This window comes from Leptidea sinapis, chromosome 1 (assembly GCF_905404315.1).
Source record: "Leptidea sinapis chromosome 1, ilLepSina1.1, whole genome shotgun sequence".
In the NCBI taxonomy this organism is placed as follows: domain Eukaryota; kingdom Metazoa; phylum Arthropoda; class Insecta; order Lepidoptera; family Pieridae; genus Leptidea; species Leptidea sinapis.
Genome location: NC_066265.1, coordinates 30,327,346 through 30,340,289, shown reverse-complemented (window position 1 = coordinate 30,340,289; position 12,944 = coordinate 30,327,346). Strand labels below are relative to the sequence as shown.

Genomic DNA, 12,944 nt, shown 5'->3' with positions numbered 1-12,944 from the left:
AAATGCTTTTGGGAGAGAAGCAAATTGTTTGAGCACCGTAAGGCGATGGTTTGCTGAATTTGAGAGAGGTTTCTTTACATGACCAATTTCGTGAAGGGTGGCCTTCAACTACGTCAACGAAAATAATGTGGCTACTGTTCAGCGGCTAATTGAAGAAAACCCGCGGATTACCTATAAGACAATTCGAGGACTATTGGGGATTGGTATGAGCTAAATTCAGAAAATTTTACACGAAGAATTGAAAGTTCGGAAACTTTGTTGTCGTTGGATCCCTCATGAACTGACAGTGGAGCAGAGGCGGGCTCGCGTGGAATGGTGTTTACAGATGCTAATGAAGTACGACCACGGACATTCTAATGCTGTTTATGACATTGTCACAGGAGATGAAACGTGGATTTATTGTTTTGATCCCTAAAAAAACAGCAATCATGTGAATGGGTGTTTGAAAATGAGAACAGGCCACCAAAAGTGAGGCAGGCGAGAAACGTTGGTAAAAAAATGATCGCATTTTTTTCTCAGCTACGGGTCTCATATGCACAATTGCACTTGAAGATTAAAAGAGTGTTAATGCTGAGTGGTATTCTACCATATGTTTACCCAGGGTGTTAAAAAAGTTCGCGAAAGACGACCAAAAAGCCGCGTTTTCCTACATCCCGACAACGCTTCTTCACACACGGCCAACAAAACTAAGTCATTTTTAGCTTCCGAAAAAGTACAACTCGTCACCCATCCTGCACATAGCCCCGATCTATCACCCCGTGATTTCTGTATTTTCCCCAAAATCAAAGATTTGATGAGAGGTTTCACTTTTACCAATTCCGAAGAGGCAGTGATAACGTTCATTCTGCACGTAGAAAACATGCCTTCAGATCTGTGGTCCTCCTGTTTTAAAAAATGGTTTGATCGCATGCAAAAATATTTGAAATGCAAAGAACAGCATTTTGAAAAGCAATAAACATAATATTTTGGTTATAACGTGTTGTTTTTTTTTTATTACACAAAACTTTTGGTTTGACCTACGTATATCATTGGACTAAATCGTATTGTCACCTTCACTTTTTAAATGAAGTGGAACATATTATGTTACATGTCTTGCTAGGTATCTAATAAGTTTTGCTTTTTCTAATTGAACAGCTTTATCCGTAAATCTTTACTCCTGTCTTGTAGGAATCTGAATTAAAAATAAAGTGAGATGAGAAAACTAGCACGTACCTACAAGAACGTATAGGAAGAGTTAAGATGTCGAAAACAAAAAACCACCGCTGTAACAAAAACTGACCATCTCACAAAAAGGTAAATTTAAAAACCAAATCTGTAGCTTAACAAATATTTTAATTTTACATTAAAGAGTTAGTAAAATGTGCTAGATGCCTCAGAATGCATAGTGCCATATGATTAAGTGATTCCACTACCCTTGGGACGATAATCCGCAAGATTTCTGCAACAACAACACATGACAGCATTTTATATCATTTTTTTTATCTACTTTAAATATCGCGTTCAACGTCGTTTCCGATGGTGCTCACTCGCCTAAGCTATCATCCGCGTGCCGGCTACCGCACGGCCGTTGTACCTACCATATAATAATATATTCTTTGACGCCGGTACAGTTTGTAAGCCCTGCCCACTGCAGTATAATTTTAATTGCGCTATTAAACTCTGATAATAATTATTGAGACTCCGAAAATGTTATCCATAATATTTTTCAACCTTACAATCAGATCTCTTAACTACTCTGTTCCTAATGTTCATCATTTTGAACGCACATAAATTTCAGATAACTTAAGGTAGTTATTATTAATTACTTATATCATTATACCATTGTGATTTTATATTACAAGTAACTGATTTCACAGCAAATTTGGGTTGTCATTAGAAATACGCATCCCGAATTTGCGCTTGGTTTTTATTTCTAATTTGTAACAAACTCTTCTGGTACGCACAGCCACTTTGTGGAATCAATTACCTTCAAGAAAAAAGAATACCTACCACCTTAAAGGCCGGCAACGCATCTCCTGACACCTGTTGTTGCGGATGTCCATGGGCGGTTGTTTCACCACACCCGCGAGCCTCTTGCCCGTTTGCCTCCGCTTTTGTAAAAAAAAATATCACAATGTGACACAACCTACTCGGACCACGATTTCCACCCAGTACTAGTCTGACCTACCTCTAGTGTTTTATAAAACCCAGAGGCGCGGAGGGTGGGCAACCTCCGCCCGCCTTAACTAGGCAACGCAGTGGCGCATATTATAGGTGTCATTGTCAATAGTAGCCTTTCTCCGAAATAAAAAACTAAATGAACGTATATTATACTATAATGATATTGGTGAATGATCTTGCAAGTTTCACAAAAAATATTACATAGTTTGCAAAAAAAACTGCAATTTATTATATATAATCTTACAAAATATGATTTAAGTTTTCTTTAGTGTTAATTCCGCCAATATTTGTTTTTAAAACAATTCGACACGTGTTTCGCCTCTACACGAGGCATCCTCAGGGCGTGTTGTCTCGCCAAAATCTGGCACGAGACTCAAATTCCGCCGATATTTGTTTTTAAAACAATTCGACACGTGTTTCGCCTCTACACGAGGCATCCTAAGGACGTGTTGTCTCGCCAAAATCTGGCACGAGACTCCAATTCCAATTATTCAATAAAATTTCTAAACTTTTTAGGTTCGATGAAATTTTATTTTTTAAGAGGACGAAAACTACTTATCTGTAGGTACTTCTATCCTTATGTAACTGAAAAATGGAAAATCCTACTGGGTATACTACAACTCACTGAGCACAAATTAATATTACTTTTACTTCCTTTTATTGGATTGGTAGGCCAAGCATGCCCTGTATACTTTATAACTGCAGTTATGTGGCCTGATGGTTCTTATATTTTAGTTTATTAATAAATATTATCTATATATATAAAAATGAATTGCTGTTCGTTAGTCTCGCTAAAACTCGAGAACGGCTGGACCGATTTCGCAAAATTTGATCTTAAATTAATTGTGGAAGTCCAGAGAAGGTTTAAAAGGTGAATAAATATGAAAATTCTCGGAATTAAATAAAAACAAACGATTTTGATTTTCCTTTAATGTGTCCCCCGTCGTTCAGAAATCAAATTAAATTAATAGTTTAAAATGAATAACTTAATAGAATTTTTATATCTTTCTAACTTTCTCAGGAGGTAAAAAATAATCTTAATTTTAGATAACTATAGGTAACTGTAGGTAGATTAAAGTTGTTAACTATCTATCAACTATTTATATGTAGATTTATATATCTTAAGTTTGTCTCAAATTAAATTTATGAATGCAAACAATGTTATTTAACATTTGACAACAATGTGTATGTAGATTGTTTAATCTTAAGTTTGGAGAAAAAATAAAACTTCTGAACGTAACCGCAAAACAACAAAATATAGTTTATCAAAAAGCTTTAAATTGAATAACAGACTGTATAATAACAGAGTGTACCTGTCAATATCAAATTGAAGCAAGCAACATCATGTGTAATTATTCGAAAATACCTAATAATAATAATAATAATAAGGCCTGGCAGTTAGCCAGGATATAGCGAAAGCCCTTGATCGTGTATGGCACAAGACGCTCCTCTCAAAACTTCCATCATTTGGGCTTCCCGAGAGCTTATGCAAGTGGACCTCCAGCTTCCTCACTGGGCGTAGCATACAAATCGTTGTCGACAGTTTTTGCTCGAATTCCAAGCCCGTGAACGCTGGAGTGCCCCAAGGCTGTGTGCTATCTCCAACGCTGTTTCTTCTGCATATCAATGATATGTTGGACACCCCCAACATACATTGCTATGCAGACGACAGCACTGGTGATGCCGTATACACGGGCCATGCAAGTCTCTCTCGGGAAAACGTCGACCAGTGCCGGGAGAAACTTGTGTCTTCTATCGAGTCCTCTCTCGAGAAGGTCGCGGAATGGGGTAAATTGAACCTTGTCCAATTCAACCCCCAGAAGACTCGAGTTTGCGCGTTTACCACAAAAAAATCACCATTTTCCGTATCACCGCTCTTCGACAACACTTCCCTAAAAGCCTCGCCTAGTATCGGAATACTGGGTCTCGAAATCTCGAGCGATTGCCAATTCCGTGGCCATCTGGAGGGCAAAGCCAAATTGGCTTCGAAGAAGCTGGGCGTCATCAATAGAGCACGGCAATACTTCAAGCCGGCCCACATTCTAGCGCTCTACAAAGCGCAGGTCCGGCCACACATGGAGTATTGCTGTCATCTCTGGTCTGGCGCACCCCAGTATCAGCTCGATCCATTTGACCGCGTGCAACGCAGAGCAGCTCGAATTGTCGGGGACCCAGTGCTCTGTGAACGGCTAGATCCCTTGGCGTTGCGTAGAGACGTCGCTTCATTGTGTGTCTTCTACCGCATTTATCACGGGGAGTGTTCGGAAGAGCTGTTCAACCTGATTCCCGCCGCCACATTCCATCTTCGCATGACACGCCACAAGTTAGGTTATCATCCCCACAATTTGGATGTGTGGCGGTCTTCCAAAGTGCGGTTTTCTAGGAGCTTTCTTCCACGTACTAGAAAGTGGTGGAATGAGCTTCCTTGTGCGGTGTTTCCGGGACGATACGACATGGGTACCTTCAAAGAAAGCGCGTACACTCTCCTTAAAGGCCGGCAACGCTCATGTGATTCCTCTGGTGTTGCAAGAAAATGTGGGCGGCGGTGATTACTTAACACCATGTGACCCGTACGCTCGTTTGTCCTCCTATTCCATAAAAAAAAAAATATCATTCATACTGAGCATTTTTTTTATTTGTTTTTATAAAAAAGTGATACCTTTTCTTTGTTTTAAGTTTATTTTATACAAAAGTTTGTCTTTTATTTATCGATTGAGACAGTACAAGTCTACAGGGTCAGCTAGTTAGAAATAATTTTATAAGTGTACACTCTCAACAATCTGGGATGCTAACTTTTAAATGAGAAAATTGAAATGGGAAATATATTGGCACACAAAGCTTTCTGAAAGAATATTTGCATACATCTCATATAGCAGAAATTTCAAGTTCAAAAATCAGCAGTTTTTTAATTTTTAAACCTTTTTATTGCAATTTCAAGCTATGGTAAATAAAATCAAATTCTCTGTTGTATTCTCTCGCTGCAATCGTTTCATTCAATTTAAATTAATATTTTAAATAATATACATAAAGAAAATATAATTTTATCATAAAATAAAAAAATTACTGATGCACAGTAAGAAATATTCATTTTAGTATCACTTTTATCTGAAGAAGTTACAAATTCAATTAATTAAAAATAAATGCTATTAAATTTAAATTAAACGCTAAATAAACTCAACTCAATAATAGTGACAATAGACAATGCACTGTCTCTGTAAATGATAAGTTACTACAACTATTGGATAAATTGAGTGTCCACTTTACACTTTCACAGTTAGTTTTCAAGTCTCACATATCACATGTCACGTCTTCAATCATTTTTTAAACGTTTAGCTGGAGTTATTGTCCCACTACTCTGTGAATTGGAATCCTCAGAAAAGTTCATGTGTGATGAAGTGAAATCAGTTGGACCCTGGGAGTCACTCACTGTGGAAAAACCTGGAATCAAAAAAGGTTTACTTTATGACTATAAAGGTGGGGTACTGAGTAAATTAGCAATAGATATTTTCATGTTGACTGTCAATTCTGTCTATAAATATTACTTTAATACTATTTTAGCCATTTCAACATTTGTCTGTAACAGCCAGCCTTCACCTTAACTGTTAATGTTATGTTACACAAGAAAATAATATGTTTAATCTAGACAAGCTTTATATAGAGTATAGGTTCTCAACGTGGGCGATTACGCCCACTTGTGGGTGTATGAGATTTTCGGGGGGGCAGTAGAAAGACCCAGAGAATTAGGGGGCATTGAGATGGCACAGACGGAAATACTCTAGAAAAAAACATATTCTCAAAGTGGGCGGCCTATATAACAAAAGCCTATTTTCAGAATTGTCCCCACCCATAAACAAAAATGAAATATCCCAATTGATAGATCTTGGCAAGATGAAATTATTTTACTACGGCAACATTGCCCAAATGCATAGTATTCTGATGGTATTGTATGTTTAGTAAATATCTCTATTGACAAGTAATATATCAATAAAAAATACCTACTCATTTATCTATTCATTAGAGCACAGGGGCAGGTGATGCATGCTCACTATGCTATGAGCATTGTTACAATATAAATAGTTAATAAAATTCAAATAATAAATCGAATTAAGTCTTTAAAAATAAAAAATGGATGAAAAGGAATTTTATCTATATTTCTATAATTTCCTAAAGGATTGTTAGATCCTGTTTGATGGAGAACACTACCAGTTGAAATTTTTACTATCATTTTGTATATTTTGTTTAATTATTAAATCATATTTTGCAGTTATATAACCATGTTAGAATAACTTACAAGTTAATATAATATACACTAATTAATAATTACAAATTGTTTCTTTTTATATGTATATTCCATTGATTTATCTAAAAGGATTTTAATCAAAGAAGGGGCACTTTAGGAACTCATTGGTGTAAGTTTCATATGTGTTGGTAGGTGGAAACAGAGTCCATACATTTTTGCCCATAGTTTGGTTTTGAGACCAATATATTTTTTCTTACAGCCCCAGGTCTCATACAAAAAATTAAAAAGCACCAATTGCATGATGGTGCAACAGACAAGTAAAACCTTAAATACTCTTCTACTTTCTATATGCAACTTTGTATTTTGATGTAAGGGAAAAGTGATCTAGCATGCTGCTAACCTATAAACAAGTTATAATATGTATGTATATATATATAGGGGAAAAAAATATTGAGAGGATTCATTTGAAACTGTGGAATGAAATAATTACAATATATTCCTCCTGCTAGGCCATTTTAAATTTTGTATTAGAAACAGTGATGAGACAAGTTGTTCATCTGATGGTTAGTGAAAAACCCAAAACTTTGAGGTATTTCAGTGGAATAAATATAGAACTTTTTCTTTATCACATGCTTCACCAACATTATTTGATCTTTTATGTTGCAATGTTATTACTGTTGTCCTTCAATCCCTTGATGTGGTATAATATGTGATGGTCAAAAACCCATCACTAGTTTCTCCTGCAATTCCAACAAAAAAATCTTACAAGTGTTTGAATCTTCCGCCATTCCAAAATTTGAGTTCGATGAATCATGCACTTTCTTTGGTGTTAATGTGTTTTCTTTATTTTCCCGCTTTAGCGCGTGTTTCTTCTTTTGGTCGCTTGTTGATATTGGCACCCATTTATATATCTTCATAGTGGTCTCACCAATAGTCACCCATTTCTTTTCCCTGAAAGTAATGAAATGTTAAAAAGGTTATTTTAAAAACCAATACAGTATTTATTTATAACTTAAAAGTTTGTATACCAATGGCGAACTTTTTCAACAGCTTGCATGACTCTCTTAATATCATCTTTAACACGATTTCTACTCTCTGCTCGAACTGAACGCGACATTCTTACTCGTTAGAGTAAGTGTTCTGTGATTCTAACAGACGACTTATGAACTAAAAATTTTATGGTATATTTATCTCCATTCAACGATCATCCAGTTAAAATACGTGAAATTAAGTTTTATCCAGTTTGAGTATCAACACCGAAAAGTCGACGCAAAACTATGGCTTTTAACGCAGAACTTCTATAAGATTATGTCGACATACATCTACTTTTCACCCAAAAAACTAAATTTAATTTAATCACGGATATTTCTATAATTCAAAACAGCAATTTTTATTCATCTTGTTTCTCGCCTTCCGTAGTTCGTATTTCGTGCTCCACTGTATTCACTATAAAGTTACCTCAAATGCCGCCATTGAATAGTCATCTAGAGTTACAATAAACTGTAGACATAGAATTAATAGTCTTCATAATCTTTCTACATTTGTGCGAATTATAATCTAAGTCATTGATTTAAAAAATGTGATATATATTGAAAGGTTGATATAAATTGATATAATTGCCAACAACAGTTATTTGATTTTAAAATCATTGAAAAATTAAATTATTTCAGTAATAACTCACGATATAGGTACCTTAATTGGTTGTTATCAATCTATACTCAGATATAAATCTGTAGGCTCTGTCTGTAATATATTTTTATAATAAAACACTTTTAAGAGATTTAAACACGTGTGATGATAACTGTTTTTACATCAGATTTTTGCGTAAAAGTTACCATTTTATTTAAATTAACCCGACGTTTCAAGAAAGTTTTTTTCATCTGCAGTACCCTTGAAAACGATATCTGGAAAGGTCTTGAAACGTCGGGTTAACTAAAATAAAAACGCAACTTTTACCCAAAAATCTAATGTAAAAACAGTTACAATCACACGCGTTTTAATCCCTTAAAAGTGTTTTATTTAAATGTGTAACACTCGCGTTAATCAAAGAAAATACTATATACTTTTATGAAATTTTATGTTATATAAACATTTTACAATATTCAGTGACTGAGAACTTACTCAATGACATCAATTCATCAGTTTTAAAAAAATATCTCTCTGTCTGTCCTTTTAAAGCTAACATAAAAGCCCGCTACATATTGCAATCATAAAATGTTTCAAATTCATAAAACGTTTCGGAAAACAAATAATATTCGTGATTAAGTTTGATTCACTAAAATCATATCTCAACGGCTCCATATATTGTATGTTTCATGTCGAGAGCGTAACAACTAACGAGAAATGCCTCCATTTGTATAATTGATTAATAAAAATGGTAAATAACGCCTGTAAAATGAAGATCTGTATTAAATATGGGGGCACGACAGTGGCTCCGCCAAGTCGAGCAAATGCAAGCGGCACGGCCGCGGCAAAATATTGATGCTGTCTGTTGCGGGATGATCGAGGTAGAATATTTTAGGAAATGATGTAAAAAAGACATTGTTGCAGTGAATGTAATAATTTTTAATAAACAAGTGCGTATAAAGGTAGCTGAACTACCAAACTACTAAAACAAGTTTTAGGGTAGGTAGCGGATATAGACAGTGAGTGCTATTTGTTTATGTAGGAGTTTTTTCAGTATATCCCTTGCTAACTGCAGAAGAATCAATGGATCATTTTCTTCTTCTCCCATTACCTTATTGTAACCCTCAACAAAAAACATTCATAAATAATATAAGATAAAAAAAATAATAATTGTAATCTTAAAACTTTTTGGGAGCCGTTGTTAGTAAAATTGTAAAAATGGGATCCTTACTATAGATACCTTTCGGTTTTTTTTTGGTGTCTGTATGCTTTTTTATTTATTTTATATATAAATAATTAATATCATCAATGTGGCTATATATAATAATCAATTTTAAATTATTTATTTATAAAATCAATAACACATTATCTACCTAATTTCAATGCAGTTTTACTACTTTATAACTTTTACTACATGAAATCATGAGTGAATCGTATTTTAGACATAAATCATTGTGTACGGGTAAAAGTCATATCTGATAAATTATTACTCTATGTTGTTTCAACTTAAACGAAGACGCAATCAGCAAATTAGATTTATCTCTTTCTCGCTTGCGATAATTGTATCATGCTATGCTTCTTTCAGATATAAACGTAATATAATGTGCTATTGAAATGTTATATGATTAATGTACGTAAGTGAATCATTCTTAAACATCGAATTTAGTCTAGGTAACCTATCTATACTTTTAAATATCATTGGGATCAACCCGGAAATGTTCAATATGTCACGAGAAGCTATAAATTTTGTAAACAAGTGTTCAGGAGTTCACAACATTTGGACCAACAAAAAAAAATTATTTGTTTAAGATTTAATAAATTATTAAGTAACAAATATTAATTAACATATATTATTTAAGAATAATTATTCGTCCGATTCAGATGTTTCCATTTCTGTTTCAGAATCAGTGACATGTATCACGAAGCTGTCTACAGTTTTATCAATCATCTCATCGATTTTGGAATAAAAATTATCTTCTTCCTTGATATCATGCTCCACACAACGCTTCCAATTTTCCGAAGTAATCAGCTGCAGTCCCTTTTGTAATAATTGTTTTACCTCGTCAAATTTAAAATTTGTATTTTTGCGAGCAACATATCCTTTTACGTTGGCCCAAATTAGCTCAATTGAATTAAGTTCACAATGATATGGCGGGAGTCTCAATACTTCAACCTTATATTATTTTTGCGAGCTCGTCCACTACATATGTTTTAAAATTGTCTTTAACATTTTTTACTTTTAGCAGTAATTCAGTCTTAATTTCATTGTCGTCGTAAGAAATATTCTTACTTACAAGCCAATTTTGTATATCATTTTTTTCCAGGCAGTAGTAGGAATTCTTTCAAGACGCCTTGAGTGGTATGGTGCATTGTCCATTACCACTACTGAATTTTCTCCAAGTTTTGGGAGAACGTTTTCAAACCATTGTTCAAAATGTGTTGCATCCATTGATTCATGGTAATCTCCCGTCTTCTTGCATTCAAATAAATTTTCACCGCCCTCTACAAAACCGTTCTCTTTGCCGATATGGGTAATTATTAATCGTTTGTTTACCTTTTGACGTTGGGTTACGTGCACCAATGCTAAGTCCTTCTAGGAAAGCCTGCTTCTTACTTTTAACTTGTTTGTCTACCCAAGTTTTATTTACGGTATGTCCTGTAAAAACAATTAAACATTTGTTAATTAGCGTCTTGCGCAGTAAAAGAGTTGAAGTATATTATTATTAATACACACTTGTGATAGCCCTTAAGAACTAATGTCTCAAGGTCGGCGGTGCGTGGGTTATATTTTGCAAATAGATTTGCAGTATCATACACATCACTTCACGGTAAAGGCGACGGTATTTGCTTACGATCAGGCGAACCGTATGGTAGTCTGCCGTTTCACTGCAATAAAAAAAAACACACTAACCTGCATTCACCCATGTCTCATCCATGTAAAATATCTGGCGATTTTGTTGTCTATAGTCTTTAATAGATTTCAAATATTTTCGCTGCCATATTGTTATGTCATCTCTATCAATAAGTGCGTTGTTTCACTTTCGTTTTATATATTTAAAGTTTAAATGCTTTATTAGCCGCCTGAGAGTTGTTTCGCTAAAATTTGGCAAATCTTCATCGTCATTGACTGCCTGAAGAATCTTGGGAATTGTTGGTAATTGGCCATTTAAAAAGAAACTGTGATTTTTTTTCCTAATTACGGATTTATCAAAATCGTCTACTTTCTGATAAAATTTAGGCCTGTCTTTAGACTTGATAGGTGATTTTATTCCCTCTTCTGATTTATATTCTTTTAATATATTATACACAGATGCTATGCCAATTCCCAAAATCGATGTTGTTTTTTTATTTATTTCGGTTTTGCAGGGATATTCATTCGATGGCCAATTTTCTTTCACGTACTTATATACGTTGATCACCTTATTTTTCTCATTAGCCGTAAAGCTGTAAAAATCACCTGTGGTCACTTGTCACACGAAGCTCAAGCTATATCTCCAGGTATACCAATTAACCTAACCAATTACTTCACAATTTAAAACCTACTTTTAATAATAACCTTAAGTTTCCAAAGATTAGCGCGTTTGAACAAACAACTCTTTCTTTTTACTTATTATATATTTTAGATAAATTGTATTACGCACCTTTTGACGTTTTTTTCGTGGCGAATTTATTTCCTTAGATGTACTGGCTCCATTATACGTAATAACAAATAAAATTAACGCAACAATTAAAGTAACAACAATAAAAAAGTGATAACGAAACAATAACAAAATTAACAATAACAACCAGATCCGCGATATATGCAAAGCAAACTCGTACGCATTCGAAACTCGAATGACGCGTTTATTTCAAAATGGCGTCCCGATAGTTTACAATCCCTGCGACGGACGCGTTCTGGTACCAAGAAACACAAACGATAGCGCTTTGCGTCGTTAAAATATGATCCCACTAAATTAAACAGGTTGTTAGTTTCATATAACCCGTCTATATTTCATGTCGATTGAATATGGTCAATTTATTATTATCTCGCAGTATAAAATGTTTACTTAGTAAAAGATGTTTGTTTACATAATTTATAGCTTCTCGTGACGGGTACTTTAGTCTATGTTCACACAATTGCGGTATGGTGCGAGACGCCCACCAGACTGTCCGATGGTTCGGCTGTACCAAATTCGATCATAATTCCATAATAATTGCTAATCTCTTCCGCTGATTTTATTTTTTTCTATGTTTATGATTTGAAATTATTGTTTGTTTCTACGAAAATACCATATTCTTAGGCATAATAATGGATAAATTCAAATTCAAAAACACTTTATTCATGTAGGTCACAAAAATGACACTTATAAATGTCAAAAAAAATATATAAATATTGTTTCTTATTGAATTTACCGCTACTTCGTAAAGGGTTGAGCTAATGAGAAGAAGTAGCAAGAAACTAATAATAATAATTATAATTGGAAAGCTCACGTGAATCATTATGCAAACGTCTTAATAAGTTTGTTTTTGCAATAAGGAGAATAATAAAACGATATCGGAAAAAGCAGCTTTAACGGCTGACCACGCTTACGTGGAATCTATTATTAGGAATGGTATCATAATATGGGGTAACTCAACAGTAATAAATAGTCTTTATAGTGGAATAAACATGTTTGAGGGGTGCAGCGGGAAAAGGACCCCTTGAAAGCTGGAGACCCGTATATGACCTATTTTAAAAATTGTTGAATTACCTATACATATTTGAGTGCTGCATGTTTGTTCAAAAAAATTTAGCGAATTCAGTAAACATGAAAACATTTCTCTTTTCCCATCCAGGGACCCCACGAAACTACAAATGCCTTGCTGTAGAACCACATTATTTCAGAGATACTGTTTTTGTATGTGCATAAAAATCTATAATTAAATCCCAAAGATAATA

At 34.3% G+C, this 12,944-nt stretch overlaps 2 protein-coding genes across 2 annotated transcripts in view; both read right to left on the bottom strand.

Annotated features, from left to right (window-relative positions):
* The window catches only part of LOC126964668 (germinal-center associated nuclear protein), a 357,720-nt gene that overhangs the window by 276,125 nt on the left and 68,651 nt on the right, over nucleotides 1–12,944 (bottom strand). The gene's annotated exons all lie outside the window — the stretch shown is intronic.
* On the bottom strand, nucleotides 4,778–7,852 carry LOC126964819 (B-cell CLL/lymphoma 7 protein family member A). The gene is made up of 3 exons (XM_050808108.1): nucleotides 7,429–7,852; nucleotides 7,167–7,351; nucleotides 4,778–5,598 (listed from the first exon to the last, which is right to left on the bottom strand). The coding sequence occupies exons 1-3, from the start codon at nucleotides 7,515–7,517 to the stop codon at nucleotides 5,471–5,473; spliced, it is 402 nt and encodes a 133-aa protein (XP_050664065.1). The 5' UTR covers nucleotides 7,518–7,852; the 3' UTR covers nucleotides 4,778–5,470.